General features: G+C 45.0%; 1 protein-coding gene across 1 annotated transcript in view; it reads right to left on the minus strand.

Annotated features, from left to right (window-relative positions):
- The window catches only part of LOC126282082 (hemocyte protein-glutamine gamma-glutamyltransferase-like), a 359,269-nt gene that overhangs the window by 239,993 nt on the left and 92,526 nt on the right, over positions 1-26,750 (minus strand). The window contains exon 5 of the mRNA XM_049981538.1: positions 13,622-13,848. Within this exon, the coding sequence (XP_049837495.1) occupies positions 13,622-13,848 (227 nt within the window). The remainder of the gene's footprint in view (positions 1-13,621; positions 13,849-26,750) is intronic.

Below are 26,750 nucleotides of genomic sequence, written 5' to 3' on the forward strand. Positions count from 1 at the left end.
ACATCCCGTCGACAACGAGGTCATTAGAGACGTAACGTAAGCTCGGGTGGGGGAAGGATGGGGAAGGAAGTCGGCCGTACCCTTTCAAAGGAACCATCCCGGCATTTGACTGAAACGATTTAGGGAAATCACGGAAAACCTAAATCAGGATGGCCGGAGACGGGATTGAACCGTCGTCCTCCCGAATGCGAGCAACAGAGAGACAGTGTAGGTGGAAGAGAGAGGAGGCAGAGCCAGTGGGCGAGAAAGTGAGAGGAGACAGTGGTGGTGAGAGCGAGAATGTGACAGTAAAAGAGAAAGAAATGTGGAAGAAGACAATAGCAATGGGAGCAAAGGAGAGAGGAAGTTTTGAAATTGGAAATTTGTGGTAAGTTCTATAGGACGAAACTGCTGGCGTCATCGGTCCCTAGGCTTACACACTACTTAGTGTACCTTAAAACTAACTTCGCTAAGGACAACACACATCCATGCCCGTGGAGGACTCGAATCTCCGACGGGGCTAGCCGCGCGAACCGTGGTAAGATGTCCAAGACCGCGCGACTACCCTGCGCGGCAAGGAAGTTTTGATGGTCAGTGAGAAAAGGTGGCAGAAAAGGCAAACTAAGATGGCACGAGATAAAAGCGTAGGGAGCAAAAGAAAGAGGAGACAGTGGGAATGAAAAATACATATGAGTAGGAAGATTTGATGGTCAGTGAGAAAAGGTGGCAGAAAAGGCAAACTAAGATGGCACGAGATAAAAGCGTAGGGAGCAAAAGAAAGAGGAGACAGTGGGAATGAAAAATACACATGAGTAGGAAAAAATGGCTCTGAGCACTATGGGACTTAACTTCTGAGGTCATCAGTCCCCCAGAACGTAGAACTACTTAAACCTAACTAACCTAAGAACATCACACACAACCCCACCCGGAGCAGGATTCGAACCTGCAACCGTAGCGGTCGCGCGGTTCCAGACTGTAGCGCCTAGAACAGCTACGCCACCTCGGCCGGCACAGATGAGTAGAGACCATACGTACCGTTGGGGTGAAGGTCTTCTAGACAGGAGAACTCACATTTATAGGAACGGGGGGGGGGGGGGGCATATTTTTGACCGAAATTTTAAACACGTGGGTGCAGGGGTAAAGTGTGTTGGACCTCACAGATTTTTTGAGCTGCCGACGTGCCATAGAACAAGGAAAAGAAAGAAGAGAATGTAAGTGACACAGGAGACAGTGGCAGTGCAGTATCAATGAGAGAAAAAGATACAGTGACAGAGAGGCACACACAGACAGCGGCAGTGAGAATATGCTGAATACCAAGGCCTAACTACAAAGAGACAGCGGGCAAAAAGGATTTAGATTGTCCTGTGATAACAGAGCGCGAATGTATTCGCATGGCAGAATATTTAGTGAGGGAAACGGTATGAGGACAGAAGCTGAAGGCTCCCCGCTTCTCTGTCAGAGTCTTTTAAAGAGGGAGATATTAGCATTTTGTGCTAAAGTAGGAGCATTTTTCTGCTGGCTTAAGTTTGTATTCGAATTTTATACCGAGTCTTACCCAAAGAAATTCGCGTGCACTTTGAATTTATACTTCGGTTGGTACATGTAAAATTTAATCAGTAAAAGTTGTAGAAGGTAGAGTAAATAACAACAGAGTCAAATTGCAACTCCTACTTTTTTATATGTTTCTATGAAATAAAATTTTAACTAATATCCGAAACACGAAAATTATTCTTACATCTGAATCCACACTCTTAAGGCCGTAGTGAAGTACGTTAGGAAACGTAATTTTTGTTGCAATGTTCTTCTTACTAGTCTTTATGTTTTTCTTCGTTACTCGAGAATTGTAATAGAAGTTGCTTATATATTACCATAGTGCTCTACTTACCTGGACTCCTTCAATACACATTATTTTCCATTTGACAAACTTACCAACGGTAGTCAGAATTATTCTCCTAACTGAAATAATAAATCTTGTTCTGAAGTAATAATATTAGATTCCGTTCCTTCAATGGATTTAAGCTTGTGTGCATCATCGCAGTTGGAAGTAATTCTTTTGTGATTAGTAACACAGCATCGTTTGGTCATGCATTTTCGTGTTTTGTAGCTAGACCGTTTGATAATGGGTGAGACATTTCTGAAATGGAAAGCAAAAAATGGAGAAGGGAGACAAACGGTGGCCGCCGGGATGAGGACGAATGAGAAGGCAGGGGGGAAGCGAGCAAAGCCAGACAAACCCACGGGTCCCTCTAATGAGCAACTTTTGTAGCTCATTATATTCACGGCACTGGACGACGAGGCACAGATCACAGGCAAACTCATATAAAGGGTTTCCCTTCCTTCTTTCAGTTGTTCGCACATGATTTACGCAGACATGTGCAAACAGTATATATCAGTGTTGGAAGACTTCTCTTTAAATCATCACTGAAATGAAAAGCGGAATATAATATTTTGACGACAGTTCTGAGAAGTCCGAGCTTTAGCAAAACCAATTTCAAAACATCATAATGGAGACTCTACATTTTCTTCTGAACAGTTATAATGGTGTCATTGAAATTTTGTAACCGCTGTGGGGTGCTATGTAATGTAGGCTACTGATGTTGAATTTACGTAAATCATGTGCAGCTATGTGTACAAGACAAGAAGACAAGAAGAAGAAAAGAGAGAATAGAAGCTTTCGAAATGTGGTGCTACAGAAGAATGCAGAAGATTAGATGCGTAGATCACATAACTAATGTGGAGGTACTGAATAGAACTGGGGAGAAGTGGAATTTGTGGCACAACTTGACTAGAAGAAGGGACCGGTTGGTAGGAAGTGTTTTGAGGTATCAGGTGATCACAAATTTAGCATTGAGAGCTGCATCAAACCAGTCTCAGGACTGAAGCCCACAACAACAATGTATACATAATAGTTTTCTTCAGAATTTCTGAAAGGTGCTTGTTGAGAGGATGACTTAATTACTCACTTCCATAACTAATATTTTCATTCGTGTCTGTTCTGATAATTTTCGAGTCAAACTGACATCGGAAACAGAAAGATATTCAATTTCACACAAAGAGTTTTAAATTCTGAAGTGCACACTGGTAGTCGGTTTGGTCAAAGATAATGTTACTCTAGCAGTGTACCAGGGGCATACCTGAATAAGGAAAGGTCGACGCGGGATGCTCTATGCCCATCAGTAACTATGTGTCCGGCATAAGTTTTTAAGAAAGCTTATAAAGGCAGCGGGCGGAAGTGGATAAAAGCCTTGGCTGACAATTGTACTGGGTTTACGGAGCCGCGCGGATGACGTTTTCAGACAGCCTGCTGATTTTGATGATATCGCTATTACTCTTGCGCGACAGGTTGTCATGAAAATATTATTTCAATTATGACAGGTCAATGATTGGAGATCCTTTCTTTTTTCTTTGTGTAAGTACAAGTGAAATTACTGAGGCCGTGTAACGGCCATGCATTGCTTAAATAACTACCTAGTCAGTTGCCTGAATTTATATAATTTTTTGTCATTTCGGAAGTATTATTTTTTGTTTGTTTTGTAATTCACAACATTCTACATCTACATCTACACCCAACGGTGTTGGCGGAGGACACTTTACGTGCCACTGTCATTACCTTCCTTTTCTGTTCCAGTCGCGTATGGTTCGCGGGAAGAACGACTGTATGAAAGCCTCCGTGCCCGCTCGAATGTCTCTAATTTTACATTCGTGATTTCCTCGGGAGGCATAAGTAGGGGGAAGCAATATATTTGATACCTCATCCAGAAACGCACCCTCTCGAAACCTGGCGAGCAAGGTACACCGCGATGTAGAGCGTCTCTTGCAGAGTCTGCCACTTGAGTTTGCTAAACATCTCCGTAACGCTATCACGGCTACCAAGTAATCCTGTGACGAAACGCGCCGCTCTTCTTTGGATCTTCTCCATCTCCTCCGTCAACCCGATCTGGTACGGATCCCACACTGATTAGCAATACTCAAGTATAGGTCGAACGAGTGTTGTAAGCCACCTCCTTTGATGATGGACTACATTTTCTAAGGACTCTCCCAATGAATCTCAACCTGGTACCCGACTTACCAACAATTAATTTTATATGATCATTCCACTTCAAATCGTTCCGCACGCATACCCCCAGATATTTTACAGAAGTAACTGCTACCATTGTTTGTTCCGCTATCATATAATTATACAATAAAGGATCCTTCTTTCTATGTATTCGCAATACATTACATTTGTGTATGTTAAGTGTCAGTTGCCACTCCCTGCACCAAGTGCCTATACGCTACAGATCGTCCTGCATTTCGCTACAATTTTCTAATGCTACAACTTCTCTGTATACTACAGCATCATCCGCGAAAAGCCGCATGGAACTTCCGACACCATCTACTAGTTCATTTATATATTTTGTGAAAAGCAATGGTCCCATAACACTCCCGTGTGGCACGCCAGAGGTTACTTTAATGTTTGTAGACGTCTCTCCATTGATAACAACATGCTGTGTTCTGTTTGCTAAAAACTCTTCAATCCAGCCACACAGCTGTTCTGATATTCCGTAGGCTCTTACTTTGTTTATCAGGTGAGCATCTACCTGGGAGCGTGTATCTAATATTTTCTGGGTCCCATGAACAAATAAAGCGAGTTGGGTCTCACACGTTTGCTGTTTTCCGGAATCCATGTTGATTTCTACAGAGTTGATTCTTGGTTTCCAAGCACCACATTATCCTTTGTCCCATCTGATTCTGTGGAACGAGGCCTAAAGAAGTGTAATATCGACGGAAAACGGTAGAAATTTCAAGTTGCTTTAAAGCCAGTGTATAGATAATTTTAAGTACTAATCGTGGAAAAAAATGGGGGCTGTTCATGACCCACCCGAATTTTTGGGGAATGGCTGTATCTATATGTTACGATAAATATGGAGTTTATTATGAACACATGGTAATTAAGAGATTGGAGATATGCAAATTTACTTTGTCACCCCTCCTGTAAGGAGTTTTGCTATTTAGGGAGTAAAATAACTGATGATGGTCGAAGTAGAGAGGATATTAAATGTAGAATGGCAATGGCAAGGAAAGCGTTTCTGAAGAAGAGAAATTTGCTAACATCGAGTATAGATTTAAGTGTCAGGAAGTCGTTTCTGTAAGTATTTGTATGGAGTGTAGCCATGTATGGAAGTGAAACGTGGATGATAACTAGTTTGGACAAGAAGATAATAAAAGCTTTCGAAATGTGGTGCTACAGAAGAACGCTGAAGATTAGATGGGTAGATCACATAACTCATGAGGAGGTATTGAATAGAATTGGGAAGAAGAGGAGTTTGTGGCACAACTTGACAAAAAGAAGGGACCGGTTGGTAGGACATGTTCTGAGGCATCAAGTGATCACAAATTTAGCATTGGAGGGCAGCGTGGAGGGTAAAAATCGTAGAGGGAGACCAAGAGATGAATACACTAAGCAGATTCAGAAGGATGTCAGTTGCAGTAAGTACTGAGAGATGAAGAAGCACAGGATAGAGTAGCATGGAGAGCTGCAACAAACCAGTCTCAGGACTGAAGACCACAACAACAACAACCCCAGATAAGAGAGTGAGACACTCCTTCTGCTGCTGCTTTCATTTGCTAAACCACAGCAAAATATCATATCCACCATTTCACTTGTCGAGTAGTGGGCGACCGTTGCTAACAAGTGGTGGAAGAGAGAAAATGTGCCTCACTATCCGTATGTACAAACAGTGCAAAAGCGGTAAACACATAAGTGAATCCGTATTTGGAAGAAGATAAAACACCGTGATACGTACCCAGGGTTGACAGTACTGGACAATAGGGCACACAACACGAGTGGAACCACACAATTGACTGCAGACCACGTAATGGTACAGGGTGACAATTATTGAACTATATGAAGTAAGATCGTCATAACGTCTGAACGGTTTGCGTCTGGACGTTCAAACTATACGGTTGGCCGCGGGGGATAATGGGAATTAGTATGGTTTGGCTCGCTTCCATTCGCATGGGTTCGTCAATAAGCAAAATTGGCGCATTCAGGGGACTGAGAACTCGCATTTCGTGATCGAGAAGTCTCTTCACCTTCAATGGGTGATGTGCGGTGTGCACTGTCCAGTCACGGAATAATGGGTGCGATATTCCTTGATGGCACGGTGACTACCGAAAGGTACGTGACAGTTCTGGAAGGTGATTTCATCCCCACTATCCAAAGTGACCCTGATTTCGGCAAGATGTATATCTTGCAAGGCGGAGCTCAACTCCATCGAAGCAGGAGAGTCTTTGATGTCCTGGAGGAGTACTTTGGGGGCAGCATTCTGGCCCTGGGGCTCCCAGAGGCCACTGGCGTGGGCCACGATTGGCCGCCATATTCCACATATCTGAACACATGCGACTCCATTTTGGGGCTATGTTAAAGATAAGGTGTACAGCAATAACCCCAAATGCATTGCTCAGCTGAAAACAGCCAATGAGATCATCGACAGCATCGATTTTCCGGCACTTTCCGGGGCATGCAGAATTTCACTATTCGTTTTCGCCACATCATCGCCAATGATGGCGGGCATATCAAACATATCATAACCTAAATCCGAATATCTGTAGTGACGTTTACATGTTGACTAAACTGTGCACACACCGTAGTTTGCAACTACTTCACGTTTTTTTTTTACATATAGATCAATAACTGTCACCCTGTAGATAGAATACTGTGAGTAAGACTTCATAATACCCCGCCGATATATTTGGTGGAGTACCAATGCAGTGTCTGTGCTAATATCTGCAGTCAAGCGTCTCGCAGCCCTTCCTATAAACAAGTGTTTATCTCGGAAACTATGCGTTTCCGGACCTATGTTTATTGGACTTATTTCTCTTGTTTCGATGAGTACAACCACCTCTCAAAGTATTCGACACATTTTTTGAACACCCTGTGTGTTTATATCTTCCAGCATAGCTCTGAACTACATGTAGAAATTTCAACACAACGTAGTATACGTATTGGTAATTTGAGGCATTGACCGTAATGATGAGACAAAACGAGTAATCTTATCTGAGGTGTAAACGCAGGTATAAAGCAGCAACGTTTGCAAATACTTCAGCCAAACTTGGCAGTTATATAGCTTACTAAGTGGAAAATTGTGACAGTTCTAGAACCCTTGGGCCTGATAAACATGTGTAATTCGGGTGACAACAGAAAAAAATTGAAAATGAACTATATTTATGACAAATCCACAGTTTTTGTTGTTGCTAGATTAACTGATAAGAGACGCCCTAGAGGTACAGTTGATTGTAGGAGAGGGTCATATAACTCGGCAAGGGTTGGAGAAATTTCTTCCAAATTTGGTACAAAATACCGTAGGACTAAGGCACACATACCGATAGGCAGGATGAGGTATGGATGCGACAAGAGAAGGAAAAATAAAATATTGCAGCTGATTACATGTTCTGTTAAATGCGTATCCCAATGACCCTATAAAATCTCTTACTTTATAATTTGCGTACTGCATTTGGAAAAAGAAGTAAAGCTCTTATTGACCTGAAGGCGAAAGAAGTGACGGGGGACTTATAAAATTCTAAGACGGACGTGTTATACTTTTAGAAACGTAAATAAAATTCACTTGGAAACTTCCTGGCAGATTAAAACTGTGTGCCGGACCGAGACTCGAACACGAGACCTTTGGCTTTCGCGGGCAAGTGCTCTACCAACTGAATTACCCAAGCACGACACACGCCCCGTCCTCACAGCTCGTCTCCTACCTTCCAAACTTCACAGAAGCTCTCCTGCAAACCTTGCAGAACTAGCACTCCTGGAAGAAAGTATATTGCGGAGACATGGCTTAGCCACAGCCTGGGGGTTGTTTCTAAAATTAACTTTGTTTTTAAACTCTGAAAGACTTCTAACCTTTTTCAGTAGATAAATAATCCAGCAGACCATGCGAGGTAATCAGCTAGTGACATCTACAAATTATATTTTCTTATTTATGAATCCTCCCGTAATTCACTTTGTTCAAGGTTATTGGCGTAATGTGGGAAAAAATTATGGCTGTGGCAACGAAATAAAAATATATGAGGACTATACCTTTCAAGTTTGGAGATGCTGTGGAAATTTACTAACGTTTAATGCTTGAATCGACTTCGAAACTATCAAAACTCGGAAATTTCGCAGTAAAGAGAGATACCGATACTTATCGTCAACCACCAGCCTCTGCTCTTTCTTGTCTTGTGAAAGCTATCAACAGAATTACTTTCCACTGCCAGATCAAACGGAAATATTTACAAACACTAAAGAAAATATCAAATGCCTTGCCAACTCGACAACCATATATAGAGGTGTACTTGTGCTGATGTCGAATGTATTGACGTTGTTTCTGAAAAGTCGTCATGTTTGTTAAACACACTAAGAAAGTGAGGCATCAAGACATCTTAAGACCTGATGCAGGAAGATGATATTATAATGGGGCAATGATAGCCCGCAGTAAGCGTTTTGCCTGAAGTGCTGGGGATGGAGACGGAACCGCCTACTGAGCATTCCAATTTAGCGCGGAGGTGATATATGTGTGTCTTGTTGAAAGAGTAATCTCTTACACAGCTCACTGAATTTCGCCTCAAAGAAGGGCTCCACGAGGATGGACGCTAATTCGGAAGAATGATCCAGCGCATCAGATATTTGTCGTCGGTGTTCTAGCGTTGGAGCTGAACATACACAAGCACTCCGGTTTCAGACTATAAGAGCATATACATACACACCTGAGTCTCGTATCAGATTAGTAACTGTTATTTCGACGGTTAAGGGAAAGATTCCGGACTGCATTTGTGGCTCTGTGGTGAACGTGGTATGGTAAATGGACTTATGATACGTTAGCTAATAATCGTCATGAATGCTTGGGAGTTCCTTGTGTTAGCTGCGACCATAGTGAAACTTGTATAATGGTGCTCGAAGCTCAGCTGCTGATTATGAATCCAGCGTCGGTGGTTATGCTCGCTGTAAAGCAATGAGAAACATGCAAAGGAGATACCTAGTCTTAATGTCGGCTGCTGTGCTTGCTCTGACAAAGATGAGAATAACAGGTGTTTATGAGCCGAAAAGTATCAAACTACACCCAGCAAGCGGTCGCCGACAGGGATCGTGCGTAGGCAGTGGGGGGAGCAGCGTTAGCATTGCAAAGGGCTCTCCAAACGTTGCTTGTTCGACTAAAAATGGCCCGTCAGATCAAGTCACAACATTTAACTGGTGTGTCACCCTATTAGCAATCAAAATTTTACTTTCGATGAAGCAAATAGATAAAGAGATTCTGTCTCTCTCCTAGTCACCTGGGATTTTTACTCAACTGTCCATTACTAACGAAAACAATTGTGTAACATTTCTGGGAGTCAAACTTGAAGGTGAATGTTGCACTTTTGTGGATAAATATTTCTTCATGACTGGCAGCCGAAGGAAGCAGCACAGGCTTTTCTATGATAATGTCAGAAGTTTTGATCAACACTTTGTGAGATTCTGTGATGAGTTACTGTTGCTTTCGGTGAGGGTTTTTATCATCTAGTGAATAATTCTTGGCGCAACAAATTACCATTTAAGTAATTCTAGAATGAGGAAGAACAAAATGTGCGGAAAGCGTTGGAGTGTGGATTGTAGTTAGGGCAAGTTACGTATGTGTTGTCATGCTTCTACTTTATTAGAGAAGGAGGAGGACAAAAACCGGTCTGGCACTTAGCCAATTCCCCTCTAATAGCACCAAGAGGAGCACTGGGCATAACGTCCCCGATAGACAGATGGATCACTACCGACAGAGTCGCATGCTCCCACCTTACGGGACACTCAGGGGATGTTTGGAATCGAATACGAAGTATTGTCGTGAAGTTCGGTGTTTAGGAAGTTTAAAGCATCGCCTGACTTCCCCTGGGCGGCCTAATACTGGGGAATTTGTTCCACCAGCAGGGTTCTAACCGGCAACCTGCGACCCGAGAGCTACAGCAGAGGTGTGGGCTATCGCCCTTGCCAATAGCAGCCGGTTATAGACAATTTATACTACTAATGGTGAGATGTTGCGGTTCATGACCATTGCTTTCATTGAGTCGGCTTGCTGCCTTGTGCATAATCTCTGGCCAAGCAAGTTGTCATTCCATTAGAACTAGGTTGAGGAAAGAATGAAAGGTACGTAGGGGCTTGCAGTAGAGAGTGGCAAAGTGTAATTACGTGAGTGTGTGCGTTGAGTGGGATCTAAGGTAACAAGTTAACTACTCAATAATTCATGTGGGTATTTTTAATCGGTCGTTGCAACTACAAAAATGTGTGATTTTTTCACCAGACGCGTTTCGCTTTATTGAGGTAAAGCATCATCAGTGGTCTGTAATTAAGTTTATTTGCATTTTGGTTCAAAATGGCTCTGAGTACTGTGGGACTTAACGTCTGAGGTCATCAGTCCCTTAGAACTTAGAACTTCTTAAACTTAACTAACCTAAGGACATCACACACATCCACGCCGTAGCGGTCGCGCGGTTCCAGACTGAAGCGCCTAGAACCGCTCGGCCACACCGGCCCGCTTTCGCATTTTGATTTCCTTTCTAGATTTACGGTGATTTCTAAATTACAAACAAACCTATTCTCAACGAACTTTTTTTCCATTTAAAAGCAAATCAAAATGTAAATAAACTTAATTAAAGACCACTGATGATGCTTCACCTCAATAAATCGAAACGCGTCTGATAAAAAAATCACGCATTTTTGTAGTTGAAACGAAGGATCAAAAATACCTTCATGAATTATAAAGCAACTACGAACATTAGGGCCGCACAAATGAAGAATTTAACCACTCAGTATTTTGTACACTCAGCGCTCTTGATTCCAGACTGGGAACCTGATGTTTTTCCACCTCCTTGTAGATGTTGTTTGGGAGATTCGATTGTGTGACGAGGCTTACGAAGTTGTGAAGGCAGCAGCTGGTGTTTCCTTCGTCTCTGAAGTATTAAGTCAATTTCTGTTTGCCGAGCTACGCATTTGACGGAAGCCGTACGTACAAGCATCGGCAATAACCCTTACCCACGAGAATTACCATGGCACTGCTCATTTATTTATTGCAGCGGTTTGCATTTACAGTCCTTGAAAGTATAACATCCGCTTTACATGTGCAAAACTGCATAACTGGTTCAATGTCACTACTCTGTCGAAAACATTGCGGAAAATTACCTTAACAAAAACTACAAATACATAATAGACGTACAAGTCTTAACTCAGAGGAAAAGGGGACAAACTCAGCCAGTTAGAAATTTTAGGAACTAAAAAATCAGATGTGTACATCCTCGCACCTATTATTACGAGCAAACCAACTTCAATTATTCACCTTTGTTAGATGATATCATAATACCGAGAAAGAAGTGAAACATTGGGCGTCAATCCATCAGATGATAGCAAACTTTTGGCTGATGCATAACTTTATTCCTAGGTATGTTTAGTCATGTTAGTGTAATTTTTGAATTGTATTATTACATATGCAATTTGTCAAAAAAGGCCATTGAAATAATTTTACATTAAGCGAATGATCGATACATTAAGATGTTGAAATGTTTGTCTTATTGTCATGTTTATCTTTGCATTATCATCTTTAAAATCAGTAAAGGGCTTGTAACCCGAAAATTAGGTTGTGCAGTAATCATAATGAAATTTGTGAAACAAGGCAAGAAATTATGTTAAAACTGTGTGGATGTATAGGGTGTTAAAATCTGAAAAAAAAGAAGATTAGAAGTATCGGTTTCGGCACCCTGACGGAGAGTAATACCAAATGGCAAACTTCTGTAAACAGGGAGAATGCGGTGTCAATTACCACCCAGTGGCAACCTTAGCGTTTCTCCTGTTCCTTTCTGTGCTTTTTTTCAACATATTCTTTGCGGTACAGTGGGTTTCACTACTGTGCAACGAGACACTGATAGGGAAATAGTGACGGGTGTTGCTTGTGCAGCACAAAGCACGTATCGGACAGTTGGTTTCCACAGGTTGCAAAAACCACACGTAAAAGCACAATTACCCTCACACCACCCTCAAATTGTGATTAGCTTTCCTTGGAAGGCAGCGGTATACCGTAGGTCTGTAAAAGAGTGTAGCGTTCCAAAAGATTGGAAAAGGACACAGATAATCCCCGTTTTCAAGAAGGGACGTCGAACAGATGTGAAGAACTATAGACCTATATCTCTAACGTCTATCAGTTGTAGAATATTGGAACACGTGTTATGTTCGAGTATAATGACTTTTCTGGAGACCAGAAATCTACTATTTAGGAATCAGCATGGGTTTCGAAAAAGGCGATCGTGTGAAACCCAGCTCGCGCTATTCGTCCACGAGACTCAGAGGGCCATAGCCACGGGTTCCCAGGTAGATGCCGTATTTCTTGACTTCCGCAAGGCGTTCGATACAGTTCCTCACAGTCATTTAATGAACAAAGTAAGAGCATATGGACTATCAGACCAATTGAGTGATTGGATTGAAGAGCTCCTACGTTACAGAACGCAGCGTGTCATTCTCAGTGGAGAGAAGTCTTCCGAAGTAAGAGTGATTTCAGGTGTGCCGCAGCGGAGTGTCATAGGACCGTTGCTATTCACAATATACATAAATGACCTTGTGGATGACATCGGAAGTTCACTGAGGCTTTTTGCGGATGATACTGTGGTATATCGAGAGGTTGTAACAATGGAAAATTGTACTGAAATGCAGGAGGATCTGCAGCGAATTGACGCGTGCTGCAGGGAATGGCAACTGAATCTCAACGTAGACAAGTGTAATGTGCTGCGAATACAAAGAAAGAAAGATCTCTTATCATTTAGCTACAATATAGCAGGTCAGCAGCTGGAAGCAGTTAATTCTGTCAATTATCTGGGTGTACGCATTAGGAGTGATTTAAAATGGAATGATCATATAAAGTTGATCGTCGGTAAAGCAGATGCCAGACTGAGATTCATTGGGAGAATCCTAAGAAAATGCAGTCCGAAAACAGAGGAAGTAGGTTACAGTACGGTCGTTCGCCCACTGCTTGAATACTGCTCAGCAGTGTGGGATGCGTACCAGATAGGGTTGATAGAAGAGATAGAGAAGATCCAATGGAGAGGAGTGCGCTTCGTTACAGGGTCATTTAGTAATCACGAAAGCGTTACGGAGGTGATAGATAAACTCCAGTGGCAGACTCTGCAGGAGAGACGCTCAGTAGCTCGGTACGGGCTTTTGTTGAAGTTTCGTGAACATACCTTCACCGAGGAGTCAAGCAGTATATTGCTCCCTCCTACGTATATCTCGCGAAGAGACCATGAGGATAAAATCAGAGAGATTAGAGCCCACACAGAGGCATACCGACAATCTTTCTTTCCACAAACAATACGAGACTGGAATAGAAGGGAGAACCAATAGAGGTACTCAAAGTACCCTCCGCTACACACCGTCAGGTGGCTTGTGGAGTATGGATGTAGATGTGGACTTTGGATTGATATTTTGGTGGAGGGAAGCACAAGGAGCTGCATGAGCACGGTCGCGGTGTTAACACCCTTCCCGCGGCCCAGATGTCCCGCGTCAGACGAGCAGCTGTGTGGGACCAGCTCCACAGCTCCACAGCTCCACAGCTCCACTGCCGTGCGCCGCGACGCTTGCAGCCAGCCGCCGAGGCTCGCGACTCACCATCTTGGAGATGGCCCTGGCCACGCGCACGGGGTCCCCGCGCTGCGAGTCCTTGAGCGGCGACCATCGCAGCGCCTGCAGCGCCGACGGCAGCACGCAGCTGTCGAACTGGCCGAAGACCCACTCGCGGCCGCGCGAAGAGCCCCACGGCCCGATCCAGATCTTGCCCACGTCGTTGAGCACGTACTCGTCCAGGTAGCGCTCGTTCTCCATGTACACCTGGTCCTCTGCAACGCCAGCGCATCTGCCGTCACGACACCAGCTGTGCCGAGCGCACTTCGCAGCCGCAGAGACATTACCGTAAAACAGTGCACTTCACACTCCCGTCACAAAGTTTACGTTTTCTGCAGCTGGCGTTTTTACGAACAACTGGCTTGAACCACACCAACAAAAATAGTGCAAGAGCTTGATCTAAATAGGTCATATAATCCTGGAAAGAGATAAAATTTAAAAGACTAGAATGAGGAAATGGGGAAAGGAGTCCCATAGGGTTCAATACTGGGGCCAGTGCTGTTCTCTCTATTATGTGAGAGGCCTTCACTTCAACACACGCAAAGAATAGTCAATAATTTATTCAGACGCCAGAAAAATATACACGAGGGTTGAACAGAAAGTAGTGCACTGCAGTTTATTTCTCTCAATAATTCTCTATTGAACATGATGAGAATTACACTCATGAAAGAATATTGTTTTAGCTGGCCGTGGTGGCCGAGTGCTTCTAGGCGCTACAGTCTGGAACCACGTGACCGCTACGGTCGCAGGTTCGAATCCTGCCTCGGGCATGGATGTGTGTGATTTCCTTAGGTTAGTTAGGTTTAAATAGTTCTAAGTTCTAGGGGACTGATGACCTCAGAGCCATTTTTTTAAATATAGTTTTGTCTACACACCCCATTTTTCCAGGTAATCCCCATTCCGTTATTTAGCGTTCGTCCAGCGCGAAACAAGGGCGCGTGTGCCCTGTCGGCACCAGTCCTCGTACTGGTGGGGGAGTCAGCGTCTCACTGCGTGAATCACCTCCTCATCGTTCTCAAAATGTCTTCCACGAAAGGCATCCCTTAATGGCCCAGACAAGTGGAAGTCCCAGGGGCTAGGTGAGGTGTGAGAGCCATGGATCGTCTCCCCGACCGCTGCAAATCGTGGAGCTCCGCCCAACCGCCTTCTGATGGCCCCACCCTCCGTGCCCAACGACTAGCTGTACTTCTGTCGACAGCATGTGCTCCATTAACTTTGCACAAGCCTTTGTGAGTATTCAAAAATGGCTCTGAGCACTATGCAACTTAACTTCTGAGGTCATCAGCCGCCTAGAACTTAGAACTACTTAAACGTAACTAACCTAAGGACATCATACACATAAATGCCCTAGGCAGGATTCGAACCTGCGACCGTAGCAGTCGCTCGTCTCCAGACTGCAGTGCCTAGAACCGCACGGCCACTCTGGCCGGGTGTGAGTATTCTCCACCGTTTCATTCTCTGAAGTGAAAAATTCAATGACGACACATTTCTTGTAACATACCTCACCTACAGACATCATTTTAGGCGGGCGTTGTGGCCGAGCGGTTCTAGGCGCTACAGTCTGGAACCGCGTACGGCTACGGTCGCAGGTTCGAATCCTGCATCGGGCATGGATGTGTGTGATGTCCTTAGGATCGTTAGCTGTAAGTAGTTCTAAGTCTAGGGGACTGATGTCCTGAAATGTTAAGTCCCTTAGTGCTTAGAGCCCTTTGAACCATTGTTGAACACCATTTTGAAACTGTCCTGCAGCTACGCTATCTGTCGGAAGTGACGGAAACTTGGCGCGCTCACTCAGGAAACTTCAAATAATACACTCCTGGAAATGGAAAAAAGAACACGTTGACACCGGTGTGTCAGACCCACCATACTTGCTCCGGACACTGCGAGAGGGCTGTACAAGCATTGATCACACGCACGGCACAGCGGACACACCAGGAACCGCGGTGTTGGCCGTCGAATGGCGCTAGCTGCGCAGCATTTGTGCACCGCCGCCGTCAGTGTCAGCCAGTTTGCCGTGGCATACGGAGTTCCATCGCAGTCTTTAACACTGGTAGCATGCCGCGACAGCGTGGACGTGAACCGTATGTGCAGTTGACGGACTTTGAGCGAGGGCGTATAGTGGGCATGCGGGAGGCCGGCTGGACGTACCGCCGAATTGCTCAACACGTGGGCCGTGAGGTCTCCACAGTACATCGATGTTGTCGCCAGTGGTCGGCGGAAGGTGCACGTGCCCGTCGACCTGGGACCGGACCGCAGCGACGCACGGATGCACGCCAAGACCGTAGGATCCTACGCAGTGCCGTAGGGGACCGCACCGCCACTTCCCAGCAAATTAGGGACACTGCTGCTCCTGGGGTATCGGCGAGGACCATTCGCAACCGTCTCCATGAAGCTGGGCTACGGTCCCGCACACCGTTAGGCCGTCTTCCGCTCACGCCCCAACATCGTGCAGCCCGCCTCCAGTGGTGTCGCGACATGCGTGAATGGAGGGACGAATGGAGACGTGTCGTCTTCAGCGATCAGAGTCGCTTCTGCCTTGGTGCCAACGATGCTTGTATGCGTGTTTGGCGCCGTGCAGGTGAGCGACACAATCAGGACTGCATACGACCGAGGCACACAGGGCCAACACCCGGCATCATGGTGTGGGGAGCGATCTCCTACACTGGCCGCACACATCTGGTGATCGTCGAGGGGACACTGAATAGTGCACGGTACATCCAAACCGTCATCGAACCCATCGTTCTACCATTCCTAGACCGGCAAGGGAACTTGCTGTTCCAACAGGACAATGCACGTCCGCATGTATCCCGTGCCACCCAACGTGCTCTAGAAGGTGTAAGTCAACTACCCTGGCCAGCAAGATCTCCGGATCTGTCCCCCATTGAGCATGTTTGGGACTGGATGAAGCGTCGTCTCACGCGGTCTGCACGTCCAGCACGAACGCTGGTCCAACTGAGGCGCCAGGTGGAAATGGCATGGCAAGCCGTTGCACAGGACTACATCCAGCATCTCTACGATCGTCTCCATGGGAGAATAGCAGCCTGCATTGCTGCGAAAGGTGGATATACACTGTACTAGTGCCGACATTGTGCATGCTCTGTTGCCTGTGTCTATCTGCCTGTGGTTCTGTCAGTGTGATCATGTGATGTATCTGACCCCAGGAATGTGCCAATAAAGTTTCCCCTTCCTGGGACAATGAATTCACGGTGTTCTTATTTCAATTTCCAGTAGTGTACATACATAACGTTTTGCATTAGTAACATTTTTGCGGCTGAGAAAAAAAATGCGGTGCGTTACTTTCTGGGCAACCTTAGTATTAAGTCTTCAACATTGCTTCCGCCATTTTTCTCCAAATTTGATGCTTTAGTATGAAAAACGTTAAGAAAATTACGTTTCAGAACAATAGCTCTATTGGTCCCGAAATTATTTAATGTCATTGACGCGTTTCACCCTTTTGAGGCATCATCAGATTGTTTACAAAAGCACTGAAACCAATCTATTAGAAATGGAAGAAAAGAGCATGGGCCTATCCTTCACGGCTAAGCAGGCAACGTGAACCGGAAATAATAAAGTCTTACGTAAAAGTAGCTGGATACGTGACCCGCCAGTGATAAAACTACATATAATGTGAAAGACACAAAGGTAACAGCATGTACAGGTTGTATCAAAAAGAATCATCCGGTTTGATTCGTCTACACTTCTGAAGCTAATAAATATATACAACGAATTTTGTTTTTTCATGAATGGGAAACTCAAAAGTGTTGTCCATACTTTCTCTTAGGTGCTCAATAAACCTCTCTTGAGATGCACGGCATTTGTAAAGAGGGTATTCAAATTGTTCCCAAACTGCAGTGAGCATGTCTTGAGTTTCAGTTTCCTCATCTGCTTTTATGTAGTTGTTCCGTACCCAATATTCTCACATTATGACGGTTCACCTTTCCATTTAAATGGAATGTTGCCTCGTCATTAAACACTAAGCGTGGAAGAAAACTGTCATTCTCCATGATGCCAAGAACGAAATTACACAACTCCACATGTTGTTGTTTGTCACATTCACGAAGAGCTTACAGTAGCTGGATTTTGTATGATTTCATGCGTAAACGTCGACGTAACACATGCTAGATGGACTTCGGGGGCATGTTGAGTAACACGGCGAACGGATTTATACTGCGGGCTCCTCTTGAAACTATGGCGGATGCGTTCGACATCTGTGTCAGACACTCGGGGACGGCCCGGAATTTGCCAGAGTGATCTGCACTTTACGCTGTGTTATATCCCTAGTCATGTTGTGACAGTTGTAAAGATTCGACAGGACTGATGCCGGTACTACCTTTCCTATTACGTTAGTTAGCAACCGTCCATTGTAACTATGGGGACACACAGTTCATCATCCAGTGGCATAAAGGACAAGGAACTCCTCTAATAATAAACTGTTATTACCGTGAATGTCGGTGTCGGAATCAATAGTTGGTACCCTGCAGCGAACTCTATGCACCCCAAATTTAAATAATTTTGAAAATGTTTCAATCCCGTTATAAAGTTTAAAAAATAATGTGTTGTGCAGCCAAACTCATCAGCTCGAAACGCGTCACAGTGTGTTAATTAAACAGAAAGTAAAGATAAATTGGCTGCAGGCAGCGTATCACAAATAAATAATTAACGTACCTATTCAAAACAGAACTGTGAATACACTCTCGCTCTGAATGCCCTTCTGCGATGTGAGATACAACAGTGACCTTTTAGGATGGCTGTTGTCGAATTAAGCAGTCAACTCCCGACTCTGAAGAGAATCTTGCCTTTTACAAAAGAGCTTCAGAATACTCACTATAAATGAATAAATCTGTTAAATATTGCACATTAAACATGTAAGAGAGGAAAATATTAGAAACGTTTGGTGTCATGCTAAGTGGCTACGTGCTCTCATTATCAAACACTAGGTTAGTAAAAGTCTTGCTAATTTGCGCTCTGTCTTAAGCAGAAGCTACTTTTTCACAAACCTCAATGTTTATGACGTCATATATCTTGACTATGTGTTGTTCAAAGATACGATTTTGCAAATACATTCAGTAGTCTATGTGGATACTGTGTGCCAACTGTGTTGCAAATAAGAGACGGTAGTAAAGACATATGAGGAGTGACCAAGAAATTTCCGTTTAGGGGCGTTGCTGCAGAATATTCGAAACGTATCGCGAGGCCGATGCGGATATACAAGCACCGACATGTGGACGAGGGATCTCTTACCATTTATGCCCACCCCATTAACCCTACCCTTACCCTCAAGTACCTTGGCGTCACCTTCGATGGCCAGCTTTCCTGAACCCCCCATCTCTGGAAGTGCAAGCCTAGGCACGAACCTGTCTCCGTCTCCTCAAACTTCTCTCCGAATGGACATGGGGTCTGGACACCTCTACAATCCTCCACATAAGTCCCATCTTTTGTTATGCCCACTCTGCCTGGATATCCGCCCCTCCCACCTACTATAAGTCCCTTCAAATCCTTGAATTCCATGTGCTCTGCCTCGCCTATCGCATCCATCTCCCCTCCCTGATGCGGATCCTTTATGACTTGATCCCTTTACTGCACCTCCTCCTTTATCTCGAAGGGATACGGATCCTCTGCCCTTCCCGCAAGCTCGATCCTCCTCAACCAGTTGTCTCTCCCATCCTCTCCTACCCCATCCCGCTGCCGCATCTATACTCTTGCGTCCCACCTGCTCTCCATCTTCAGACTCTCCACATCCTTGCCCAAGGTGGGTTCTGCAAACTCCCCATTCCTGAAGATGTCCTTGTTCCATCCATATACCCCTCCTATCAGCTCTAATTCTCCTTTTCCTACCTTCCCCCTTTTCCTTCAGGGCTCCCTCTCTCTTTCCTCACTTTCCTTTCTCCCTACCCCTCCTCTCTCCCAGTTATCCCACTTCTTTCCCCCCCCCTCTAAGGCCTCCACACCTGACCCTGCCTTCTCCCTTCCCCTCACCCTTCCCCTCTCCCATTGGCTTCTCCCCCCTCCTTCCCCCCTGTCCATCTCCTGCACCCAGTGGCAGTCCGCCCCCGCCCCCCAACTCCTCAGTGTGTTCAGTGTGCATAAATTCATCACCAATGTGCTACAATGTTCCCTTCGTTTAAGTGCGTCAGTGTTCTTCTCCAGTGTGCTCCTTCGTTTGTGTGTGAATCTGTTTGTCTATGTTTGTGTGAACTGCTGAATTTACATGTACAACCAGTGCCTTCCGCGAACGCCTTCATTTCATTTCTTATGTATGTCTCCTGTTTTTAACATTCATAGAGGTCTGTTTTTCTGTCGCTGCGTAGGATTAGCCGAGCGGTTTAAGGCGCTGCAGTCATGGACTGTGCGGCTGGTCCCGGCGGAGGTTCGAGTCCTCCCTCGGGCATCGGTGTGTGTGTTTGTCATTAGGATAATTTAGGTTAAGTAGTGTGTAACTTTAGGGACTGATGACCGTAGCAGTTAAGTTCCATAAGATTTCCCACACATTTGAACATTTTTGTTTTGTTTTTCTGTCTCCATATTTACTGTTTTCTGTGGCCGAACAGCGGCGTTGATAGGCCGCTGCTGGCCTACCTTTTGTAAGATCTTAAAATGACAATAAAAAAAAGACGAGGGATTAGTGTAGCATCTATGTGTTCCCGACGTGAACTATGACGACGTTATTACCGAATGGGTTCAAACAGGACCAGCGTGGTGTTATTCTTTCCTTCGCTGCCGAACTCCAAACAGCGGTAGGCATGCATAGGAGAATGAAGAATGCGTCCACTTCTCCCGAGAATAAGAAATGAACAAAACGTTTTCGTTTGGGTTCGTTGCTGCAGAGTATTACGCAACGTGGCGCGTTCAAATACAATGTGACGTGGTGTTATTGTTTTCGTGGCTGCCAAAGGACAAACACCGGTAGATATCCATCGTAGAAAGAAATATGCGTATGGGACAGCATGTCTGTTGAAAATCACCATTGAAGTGTGGTGCGGCAAGTTCCGTGCTGGTCGCCACTTGACACGTGACGTCTGTCGATCTGGGAGGTCAGCCTCAAATGGGAGACACACGAGTGACCCGCCCTACAGTCCTGATCTCTCCGCACGCGATTATCACTCCTTAAGAAACGCCTTGAAGGGTCGACGATCCCTGTCGGCAGTTACTCCCTTCAGCACGCAGCACCAGACAGTATTTTACCATTGTTTTCAAACTGGTGCATCGGTGAGCTCATTGCACCAATGCTCATGGTCATTTTGCCTGACTGGTACACCGATTCTGGACTGTACGGTCTTCGAATGGAAACGACATTTTGATGGTCCAGTCATGGCTAACAAGAGAGTTTTACTGTATGAATAGCGAAACTGTTGCAACCGATAAACTTCACTCCTTTAACCATTTTGGGTGGGGAAGGGGTTAATGAAATTGTGTGTAATGTTGATTACAGCTCCCTAAGTGCTCTCGTTTCCAGATATTGAACAAATATAGTCTGGGTATTTGCGCTAGGTAAGTCACACACGCAGCATCAAGTCACACACACACACACACACACACACACACACACACACAAGCGCGCGCGCGCTCGCGCTCGCGCGCACACATACACACACACACACACACACACACACACACACACACACACACAGTTTCTAACTGTCTGCAATCAGTTAATGTGTAGGTTATGACAGCATCATAATTTTTACATTCAGTGAATAACTACATGAAATATTGTAAATAAAATGGTTGTTGCCTCCGAAAGCCGTTGGATAGGCAACCTGCAACTGCAGCTGGGTGACCGTGCAGGAGATTACTCGATTAGTGATATACTGAGGCGACAAAAGTCACGGGATAGCGATACGCACATTTGGCTGTAGTATCGCGCGCACAAGGTATGAAAGGTCAGTGTACTGGCCGATCTGTCATTTGTGGTCACGTGCTTCGTGTGAAAAGGTATCCTATTTAAGTTGGCAATTAACAGCCTTTGAACGCGGCATCGTAGTTGGAGCTAGAGGCGCTTGGGACATTCCATTTCGGAAATCGTTAGAGGATTCAGTATTCAGAGGTCCACAACATCAAGAGTGTTCCGAGAACACCAAATATCGGGCATCACCTCTCACCACGACTGCCTTCACTTAACAACCAACAGCAGCGGCATTTGGGTAGAGTTGTCAGTGCTAACAGACAAGAAGCACCGCGTGAAATAACGGCAGAAATGAAAGTGGCACGTACGGCGAACGTATCCGTAAGGACAGTGTGGCGAAATTTGGCGTTAATGGGCTATGACAGCAGGCGAACGACGCGAGTGCCTTTGCTGAGAGCACGACGTTCATTGTAGCGCCTCTCCTGGAGTCATGACCGTGTCGGTTGGACCCGAGACGGCTGGAAAACAGTGTCCTTGTCATATGAGTCTCGATTTAAGATGGTAAAATCTGATGGCAGCGTTCGAGCGTTGTGCAGATCGCACGAAACCACGGGTCCGAGTTGTCAGTAAGGCGCTGTGCAATCTGGTGGTGGCTCCATAGTGGTGTGGACTGTGTTTGAATGGAATTGACTGGGTCCTCTGATAAAACTGAACCAATCATTGACTGGAAATGATTACGTTCGGCTATTCGGAGACCATTTGCTACCATCCATGGACTTCATGTACTGAAGCAATGATGGAATTTTTATGGATGACATTGCGTCATGTCACCGGGCCACAACCATTAGCGAGTCGCCCCACATGAATCCCACAAACATTTATGGTGAGTATTCTAGGGGTCAGCTCGTGCATAAATCCTGCACCGGCAATAACGAACGGATATAGAGACAGCATAGATCAATATTCCTGCAGGGCCTTCAACGACGTTTTGAGTCCACGCCACGTCGAGTTGTTTCACTTGTTGTTATTGTGGTCTTCAGTCCGAAGACTGGTTTGATACAGCTCTCCATGCTACTGTATCATGTGCGAGCCTCTTCACCTTCGAATAGCTGCTGCAACCTACTCGTACATCCATCTGAATCTGCTTACTGTACTCATCTGCTGGTCTCCCTCAACGACTTTTGCCCCTCACACTTCCCCCCAATACTTAACTGGTGATTCCTTCTTGTCTCAGAATGTGGCCTTCCAACTGATCCCTTCTCATGGCCAAGTTGTGGCACAAATTTCTTGTCTCCCTAGTTCTATTCAGTACCACCTCATTAGTTACGTGATCGACCCATCTAATCTTCAGCATTCTTCTGTAGCACAACATTTCGAAAGCTTGTATTCTCTTTTTGTCTAAACTGTTTATCGTCCATGTTTCACTTCCATATATGTCAACACTCCATACAAATACCTTCACAAAAGACTTCCTAACACTTAAATCTATGTGCGATGTTAACAAATACCCCTTCTTCAGAAATTTTTTCCTTGCATTTGCTATTCTACATTTTCTACCTCCCTACTTCGGCCATCATCAGTAATTTTGCTGCCCAAAGAGCAAAACTCACCTACTATTTGATAGACTCGTTACCTAATTTAATTACCTTATCATCCACTTATTTAATTCTACTACATTCTGTTATCCTTGTTTTTCTTTTGTTGATGTTCATCTTATATTTTCGTTCCAAGACATTGTTCATTCCGTTCAGTTACCTTCCAAGTCCTTTTCTGTCTCTCACAGAATTACAATGTCATCGCAAACCTGAAAGTTTTTATTTCTTCTCCCTGAACTTTAGTTCGTACTCCAAATGCTTCTTTTGTTCTTTTACTGCTTTTTCAATGCACAGATTGAATAACATCGGGGATATGCTACAACCCTGTCTCATTCCATTTTCAATCACTGCTTCCCTTCCATACCCCTCGTTCTTGTAACTGCCGTCTGGTTTTCATACGTGTAGTAAATATTTTTTCGCTCCCTGTATTTTACCCCTTCTACCTTCAGAATTACGAACACTGTATTCGAGTGAACATTGTCTAAAGCTTTATCTGTATACAAGTACTAGAAACGTACTTTCGTCTTTCCATAACCTATCTTCTACAAGAAGTCATTGCTCTACTGCCCTGAAGAAAAGGAGGTCCAACCGATATTAGGAAGTATCCAATGGCTTTTGTCACCTCATTTTAAATGACCTTCAGCGTCTCGTAGCGTCAGACTCTCAGTTGTTTCTCCACGTAACTAAAAAGATGGTAGTCTTAGGGTGTGAAGTCAGGACTGTACGAAGGTTGTAGAATTTCGTAATTTTACTCACAGAGAAGCAGCAGTTTAAATGTTACGTTGCCCGCTATCGTGCAGTAGGGTGGACGTCTTCCAGGGCGTTCGTCGCGTAATGCACGGCGGAATTTTAAAAGAGTCTTATTTGAAGTTGAATTCAGTTTTCGTCTATGCATGTTAAAAAAATCAAGTTCCTTGTCTAATGATGACCGCATTCTCCACTGCATGAACTGCTTTATCTTATTTTATTGATGCTTTTCTCTTTGAATTTAACCAAGCATGTAACAATATCCGATAACACGCTCTTGAAAATTTACTTCCTCCCACCATATCATTCAGTTCAAGCCTCAGTATCCTAGGCGATGTCGTACAAGACGCTCCCAGCAGATTACACTGCTCGTACCATACCTTTTGATGACGAATCCGAATGATGCCATTCCATATTCCGGCATTTCCTGTCAGTCTAATAACAATGGAACCAGTTTCCATCATTTGTCACTATGCATGTCAAAAAAATCGTTTCCTTCATTTGTAGATCGATAGAGACAGCTAATGGTGATAGTTCTTCTGTAACCTTGGGACCTAATGGGCACAAAATCTTCCTTAACTCAGGGTTCCAATAACTTCCTCCGTTTTATTGCAACTTTTGTTGCGATTTAATTAAAAGTGACGGTGCAGCTGGCTGTCATGACTTCGTCAGTTCTTTCCTTGTTGCGAATTGTGGAGACGGTACGAGAGCGATGCTACTAGTGCCCTCTTAGATTCTCGCGTTACCATCTTTGAAGTGCTCAGACGATTTTATGTTCTAACACTGCTGGAACTCAAGCATACTTCTCCTTACACGCCCTGAAATCTGACAAGAATTTCAGCAACTTCTTTTCATCAAACAGTTCAACGGCAAGACTTGACCCAAATGAATGATACAAAACGTCTAATGACTGGAGATTATGATGATAAAGCAGCTGTTATTTCATTGTTGAAACTGTAGTTGTAAATGTTAGTTAACTTTCAGTATGGCTCTCGTATTTCAAAATATTGTTGAAGGGTGCCTTATGTGAAATAACCGTGATAGTGGTCAGTTCTTGATTGTTAATGACTCACTTGTCAATTGCACTGTGTAAAAGCTTGTTGGTCGTAGTGCAAGAAATACACTCCTGGAAATGGAAAAAAGAACACATTGACACCGGTGTGTCAGTCCCACCATACTTGCTCCGGACACTGCGAGAGGGCTGTACAAGCAATGATCACAGGCACGGCACAGCGGACACACCAGGACCCGCGGTGTTGGCCGTCGAATGGCGCTAGCTGCGCAGCATTTGTGCACCGCCGCCGTCAGTGTCAGCCAGTTTGCCGTGGCATACGGAGCTCCATCGCAGTCTTTAACACTGGTAGCATGCCGCGACAGCGTGTACGTGAACCGTATGTGCAGTTGACGGACTTTGAGCGAGGGCGTATAGTGGGCATGCGGGAGGCCGGGTGCACGTACCACCGAATTGCTCAACACGTGGGGCGTGAGGTCTCCACAGTACATCGATGTTGTCGCCAGTGGTTGGCAGAAGGTGCACGTGTCCGTCGACCTGGGACCGGACCGCAGCGACGCACGGATGCACGCCAAGACCGTAGGATCCTACGCAGTGCCGTAGGGGACCGCACCGCCACTTCCCAGCAAATTAGGGACACTGTTGCTCCTGGGGTATCGGCGAGGACCATTCGCAACCGTCTCCATGAAGCTGGGCTACGGTCTCGCACACCGTTAGGCCGTCTTCCGCTCACGCCCCAACATCGTGCAGCCCGCCTCCAGTGGTGTCGCGACAGGCGTGAATGGAGGGACGAATGGAGACGTGTCGTCTTCAGCGATGAGAGTCGCTTCTGCCTTGGTGGCAATGATGGTCGTATGCGTGTTTGGCGCCGTGCAGGTGAGCGACACAATCAGGACTGCATACGACCGAGGCACACAGAGCCAACACCCGGCATCATGGTGTGGGGAGCGATCTCCTACACTGGCCGTACACCTCTGGTGATCGTCGAGGGGACACTGAATAGTGCACGGTACATCCAAACCGTCATCGAACCCATCGTTCTACCATTCCTAGACCGGCAAGGGAACTTGCTGTTCCAACAGGACAATGCACGTCCGCATGTATCCCGTGCCACCCAACGTGCTCTAGAAGGTGTAAGTCACCTACCCTGGCCAGCAAGATCTCCGGATCTGTCCCTCATTGAGCATGTTTGGGACTGGATGAAGCGTCGTCTCACGCGGTCTGCACGTCCAGCACGAACGCTGGTCCAACTGAGGCGCCAGGTGGAAATGGCATGGCAAGCCGTTGCACAGGACTACATCCAGCATCTCTACGATCGTCTCCATGGGAGAATAGCAGCCTGCATTGTTGCGAAAGGTGGATATACACTGTATTGGTGCCGACATTGTGCATGCTGTGTTGCCTGTGTCTATGTGCCTGTGGTTCTGTCAGTGTGATCATGTGATGTATCTGACCCCAGGAATGTGTCAATAAAGTTTCCCCTTCCTGGGACAATGAATTCACGGTGTTCTTATTTCAATTTCCAGGAGTGTATTTTTGGCAATTAGAGAGAAATAAACTGCGAGGCGATAAAAACTTAAACAATTTATTCATTTATTCTTTTGCTTACTTTTGGAAACGATGGCCATTTTCAGGTAAGGCACCAAAATGGGAAAAGTACATGGAATGGAATTTTTCGAACTTTACAGAATTAGAAAATATGTTGATTTATCGTGTGTGATCTAAGTCCCACTTGTAAATCAGTTATTAGACAGTTATTAAAGTGTTAAAATTCCTAGTTTATCAATTCAAAGATTTAAGCACAATAAGAGTATGCTTTTTCTTCGTTTCAGTCAAGAGTACTTGAGAAGGAACGAAAATTCTGGTAAGGACTGTGATTCTTTGTTTCAGAATAAAGTACTTCTCCCATTCAAGAAGTTC

The sequence above is a fragment of the Schistocerca gregaria genome, chromosome 7 (assembly GCF_023897955.1).
Source record: "Schistocerca gregaria isolate iqSchGreg1 chromosome 7, iqSchGreg1.2, whole genome shotgun sequence".
Taxonomy (NCBI): Eukaryota; Metazoa; Arthropoda; class Insecta; order Orthoptera; family Acrididae; genus Schistocerca; species Schistocerca gregaria.